General features: G+C 32.5%; 2 protein-coding genes across 2 annotated transcripts; one reads left to right on the forward strand and one right to left on the reverse strand.

Annotated features, from left to right (window-relative positions):
- Positions 1 to 906: 906 nt before the first annotated feature.
- LOC133030117 (uncharacterized) lies at positions 907 to 1,845 on the forward strand. Its single transcript, XM_061102337.1, has one exon. The coding sequence runs from the start codon at positions 1,228 to 1,230 to the stop codon at positions 1,843 to 1,845; it is 618 nt and encodes a 205-aa protein (XP_060958320.1). The 5' UTR covers positions 907 to 1,227.
- A 225-nt stretch (positions 1,846 to 2,070) lies between these two features.
- On the reverse strand, positions 2,071 to 5,185 carry LOC133030116 (cytochrome f-like). The gene has a single exon (XM_061102336.1). It carries the CDS (start codon positions 4,062 to 4,064, stop codon positions 3,120 to 3,122), a length of 945 nt encoding a protein of 314 aa, XP_060958319.1. The 5' UTR covers positions 4,065 to 5,185; the 3' UTR covers positions 2,071 to 3,119.
- Between the last annotated feature and the right edge of the window lie 937 nt (positions 5,186 to 6,122).

Raw genomic sequence — 6,122 nt, forward strand, 5'->3', positions numbered from 1 at the left:
TTTGAGAATTCCCCCAAAATATTCATTTTTTTACGATGCGTTTCATATTATATTTATTTAGTATGTATATAAGTCTATTATTATTATATGATATGAGCCTAAAAAAGAAAAAATGACAAGATAAATGAATTTTGTATTTCAATAAAAGAAATAAAAATGTGGAAAACAAGACAAGGATTCTCTACAATGACACTGTAGACCAATTGAAAGGGATGTAGCGCAGCTCGGTAGCACGTTTGTTTTGGGTACAAAATGTCACAGGTTCAAATCCTGTCATCCCTACCTATTACTTATCTTATGAGCAGTAATGAGGAATCAATTGAGTTTGATTAAAATTGGATATACCTAAGCAATAGAGAATAAAATTCTCTAGGATAGTATATATATCTAAGTTGGGTTACAAAGTTATTCTTGTAATAATAATTAAGATAATTAAGGCACTCTTAGTTCAGTTTGGTCTCCAAAACCCGATGTCGTAGGTTCAAGTCCTACAGAGCGTGCTTCGATGCTTCTTATTTGTTAGGTCAAAAATAACACAAAAATAATTGAACAACAATCTGAATTTGACCTCCTGTAGATTAAAACAAGTAGGAGGTCAATCAAAAAAAGAGATGTTAATTAATCAAAGATCCAATTGATCACCACGTCTGTATTGTAAATATGAAGTTACAAACAATCCAGCCAAAGAAATAGGAATTAGACCTAAGACAATTCCAAATAAAAAAACTTCAATCATTTCAATTTCTTTGAAAGGGGAAAAGGAGAGGTATATTTTTTGATTGTACCGAGGAATCTTTTTTTTACTTAATTTTCAGTTTAGAACGACAAGTGATCTTAGCTTATAATGAAAATGTCCTTTACTTTTTTTTTTTTACTTTAAATTGAACTTATTTTTATATTTTGTCTTTCTTAATAACATACAAAGTTGCATCTTTGTAATTAGTTCAAGAAAGACCCTTTTCTTTGGGTCTAATACAACAACACTCTGTGCATCACGAATATTGATTATTATTTATTTTATTTATTTGTTGTTTTCTTTCCTTGAATACTAATACTATCTAGTATTTTTACCTCATCCTCAGTTTCGAGTCCGAAGCTAATAATAGAGAAATTGAGAAAACCTTTAGATTATTATATTACAAGCACTACTACAGTTACTGCAGGAATTGTAATGATACAGGAATTTGAGAAATACTCTATTGAATAGTTGAATAGTACAAATTCTACATGTACACGCAACAAGAAAAAAGAAATTTTCTAACACTTTGTTTCGATACTGATTGGGAAATTTCGTTGTTGTGTCAGGAGAAGGATAGCTATACTGATTCAGTATACTCTAAAGAAACCCTTGGTACACTATTGACGATCTCACAAAGATCTGATTTCTGTGAATTTCTGTTTACTAATTTCATCTTTTACGGAGTCGACCCCCCTTTCACTGTACAAGAATATGCGGAGCTTAAGATGTCTGGAAGCACAGGAGAACCTTCTTTTGCTGATATTATTACCAATATTCGATACTGGGTCATTCATAGCATTACTATACCTTCCCTATTCATTGCGGGTTGGTTATTCGTCAGCACGGGTTTAGCTTACGATGTATTTGGAAGTCCCCGTCCAAACGAGTATTATACAGAGAGCCGACAAGGAGTTCCATTAATAACATGCCGCTTTGATTCTTTGGAACAACTCGATGAATTTAGTAGATCTTTTTGGGAGGCACAAATGAGTATAGATAGAACCTATCAAATTTTAACTGTGCGATGGTTAGCTATTCACGGACTAGTTGTACCTACCGTTTCTTTTTTGGGGTCAATATCAGCAATGCAGTTCATCCAACGATAAACCTAATCCGAATCATAGAGCTACGACACAATCAAACCCGAACGAACAAAATGTTGAATTGAATCGTACCAATCTCTACTGGGGGGTTATTACTCATTTTTGTACTTGCTGTTTTATTTTCCAATTATTTCTTCAATTAAAAAAAAAAAGAATAGGAAATAATAGTAGGAATTCGCTTATCCCATTCGGAAGGATATCATCTCATAATTATCTAAGGCTGTTTATGTCTCTAGCACGACCACCTGATGAAATGTGGAGGAAAGTAGGACAAATGGTACTGTAGTTGGTATTCTTGTGATCAGTTTACTAGGTATTTTCTTTTATCGTTCATATTCTAGATTAGGTTCATCCCTTTAGTAATTGGGTAAACTGAGTTGTAGAAAAGACATGAAAGCGTAAGAACTCAACAGAATCCCCCTCAAAGAAGATAAAAAAAGAGGGGGTAGGTCTCGTTGAGCTCTTAATAATCATAATATTTTATTCGTCTAAATCTAAATGATAACAAAAAAAGGATTTTTTTTTTCGGATGTTTCAAAAAACTCCAGTTTCGTTTTTTATGATATTTTTAGAAAATTAACTTAAATTACTTGATTCAGAACATCTGTTCCTCGATAGTATCCGTCCATACTTTATTTATGGAATAAATCTAAAAGAAGGGTTATGATAAACCTAGAAAAAATAGAAACTACAAGGCGAATAGGAATCTTTGACGAACGAGATCAAGAATGATTATTATTTCGACACAAGAAAGGGTTGTGGAAAATTCCTTTTCTTGTGTCAAAGATTAGGAATACAACTAATCCCTTTTCGAATTAGAATGCTTTCTTCCTCTCATTCATTTTTTTGATACTTTGGTTTCTATTTTCTGCTTATTTATCTTATGGTTAGTGTTGAGTTAAATTGAGTTAAATAGCATTCTATACCTATTACAATAGAAAACTATTGATTCATTCGATGGAATTTTAAATGGCCTGGGATTGAAATCGAACAATAGTGACATAATATATCGCTTCGGTTTTGATTGAAAAAACAAAGAAATAAATAAGTAAAGTCAAATAGTCTTCTTCACAGTATACATACTTTAACTAGTAATGCGTTACAAGTAATTCTTAAAAAATGTAATGTATGATATAAGATAGAAAACTAAAATAAAAAAGCCTAAAGACTTTTCGGAATTTTTTTGATAGAATTCCATAACAAATTTTCCAACAAAAGTCGGGGTTCTTTTTAGAGCTTGGTATTGAAAATCTGTGGATCTAGAAATTCATTTTGGACTATTGAACCTTTTCAAACTGTTTCTTTTTAAGAACCAAAAAGATTTGTGCCAAAATAACCGATGCCAAGAAGAGCAAAAGGCCTTGTACACGTAATGGATCTTGAAGTACTATTTCCGCATCCCCTTGACCAAATCCACCCACATTAGGATTACTCGTTAATAATTGATCCAGTTTCATGGATTCGCCCTTTGAAACAAGAAGTTCTGGGCCTGGAGGAATAAAATCAACCACTTGACGTCCATCAGATGCCTCCACTATGGTTATTTCGTATCCCCCTTTTTCTTTTCGTATGATTTTGCTTACTATACCCGCCGCTGTAGCGTTATAAATATTATTGTTACTCTTGCTCCCGTCGGGATAAATCTGACCCCTTCCTCTGTTCCCGCCCACATATATGGGATATTTTAAGAAATGAACGTCTTTCTTAGTAGTGGGGTCAGGGGAAAGAGTAGGAAAGGTGATTTCACTATATTTTTGACGAGGAACGGGACCTATCACAAGAATATTTTTTTTAGTGGGGCGAAAGCTCTGGAAAGACAGATTTCCCATCTTTTCTTTAATCTCGGGCAAAATACGGTCAGGAGGGCCTAATTCAAAGCCCTCAGGTAAAATAAGAACAACACCCACATTGAAGCCTCCTTGTTTACCATTAGCAAGAACTTGTTTCAGTTGCAGATCATAAGGAATTCGAACAACTGCTTCAAATACAGTATCAGGCCGTACCGCTTGTGGAACCTCGATATCTACGGGCTTGTTAGCTAAATGAAAATTGGCACATACAATACGGCCTGTCGCTTCTCGTGGATTTTCATAACCCTGTTGGGCAAAAATGGGATATGCATTTGAAATGGGTGCCCTGGTTATTATATATATTAATAGTGATACGGAAATGAATCGAATAATCTCTTCCTTTATCCAAGAAAAGGTATTTCTAGTTTTCATGGTCCAATCATTTATCCCAAAAATTTTTACAATAAAATTAGATAAGTCACTAGTATAGTTTCCTATCTATGATTCTGCTATTTAGATTTACTAAAATAATGTTACTAGAATATTGAAGGAATCACCCGGGTGGGTTGAAAGAATAAGTACAATTTTGACTGTTTTGCTAATGTACAAAGTAGCAAGCATTATATATAATCTGATCTATCGATCCTTTTTCAATCATTCATTGAATGATAAATCACTACAAGTGACGGAGATACGCGATTTAAATAACGAAAGATCAAATATTTAAAAATTGTATCTAAAATAACTGGAAAAGTAGAAACAAGACCGGATATAATTTCTTCATTATGAGCAAATCCAAAATCTTTGTAGATAGAGCCAATCATTAGTTCCCAACCATGGGGCGAATGAAATCCTATACGTAAATCAGTTAATAAAAGAATAGGAAAAACTTTTATTGTATCACTTAAATTATATAAGAATTCTTGAAGACAAGAGTTAAGAAAAATAAGTTCTTCATTACCTAGAATAGAATAAACACTTAGAATAAGTAAAGAAATTAGATTTGTTGAGAAATGTAAAATTGTCTGGATATGATCTTCATTGTCCATCTTGATCAATTGGATCATTTCTTTGTAGACTCCGAAGTGAAACTTGTGTAACTGCCTTTCCGGGTATTCCTTTATCATTTCGTCGAAGAAGGAGAGTTCTTTTAATTCTATGAATTGTTTGAGAATATTCTTTTCTTGAATATCATTCAAAAAAAATTATGAGGGCCTAGTATTCCACCACTTATTAATCCAAGATTCCAGACATTTATTAAATGTAAGTGAGAGAGAGATCTACCAAGGCAAAAATACTATAGATGCAAGGTATAAAAGGGAAATAAATGCTTTTTTTTTTTGCCATTTGCTCTTGCTCGTCTGTGAATTTTTAAATGAACTCACTTCATTTGTCGACTCTATACGATACTAATATTCCTATCAAGTATCAGTTCTATTCCATTACAAATCATCGAGCCCATAACTCTATTCCCGGTTTTTTATTTCTGATTCGGTCCATAGGTTGTTCCTTAAATTTAGAAAGAATACATAAACATAATATAGAAAAACAGAACTATAATAAGAAAGAGTTGCCTTCAAATTGAATTGAATGAAGAAATAAAATAGACTCTTATATAAAATATTGTTTCCAAATATATAATCAAATTGAAGCCTTTCGATAAAGGCACGAAAGAGCCATTTTTGCAAATAATATCTATTAAATAATAAATAGATTTGAATTTCGAGACGAAAGAATTCTCAATTTTATTTTCTCAAAATGTCAAAAAATGTTGAAAAAAAACATCGCCGGTGTCAAAACAAGACAGAAAAGTTGTTATTATAAAGAGTACAAATGAGCGTGTTGATTATAATAATTGAGAGAAATTTTTGAAGAATACTGTGATGATAAAAAATGAGTGTCAAAACAAGACAGAAAAGTTGTTATTATAAAGAGTACAAAAAAGATAAAAAACGTTGATTAACAAAAAATGATAGATGGACAAAAACTATTTCGTTTTAGGATTATTCCATGTACGTTTACTTTTTTTTTGTGTTCTAAGCATAGTTCGTCTGGCGCTATCCTTTTTTCCCTTTTGCTACAAAATTCTTCACTTTTTTCAAAACACTTCAATTGGTAGACGCAAGAAAAAGGCCAATTCAGCGGCTTTGTGTTCAATTTCTCGTAGAGTCAAATTCTCATCGTTACGAGTCAAGGGAATGGACCTCTTACCAAGATAACTAGAGGTTCCAATCAATAAAAATCCTAATGAACCTAAAAAAAGGATAATGGCCCAGCAGAATTACTCAGTTTTTGAGACCCCGCTATAAGTTCTATCCATATCCGGTCTGATCGCCAACTCATACTAGATCTACTTGCAATTTATTGTAATTGGAGTTATCCCCAAATACAATTGACTTTCATTTTTTTTGTTTCCGAAATAACCCTCATCAACTAGTACTATATATGATGTAAAGTTTTAGGAGTAATTCATCAATTGCTTAGAGCTAA

The sequence above is a fragment of the Cannabis sativa genome, chromosome 8, assembly GCF_029168945.1.
Source record: "Cannabis sativa cultivar Pink pepper isolate KNU-18-1 chromosome 8, ASM2916894v1, whole genome shotgun sequence".
NCBI lineage: Eukaryota > Viridiplantae > Streptophyta > Magnoliopsida > Rosales > Cannabaceae > Cannabis > Cannabis sativa.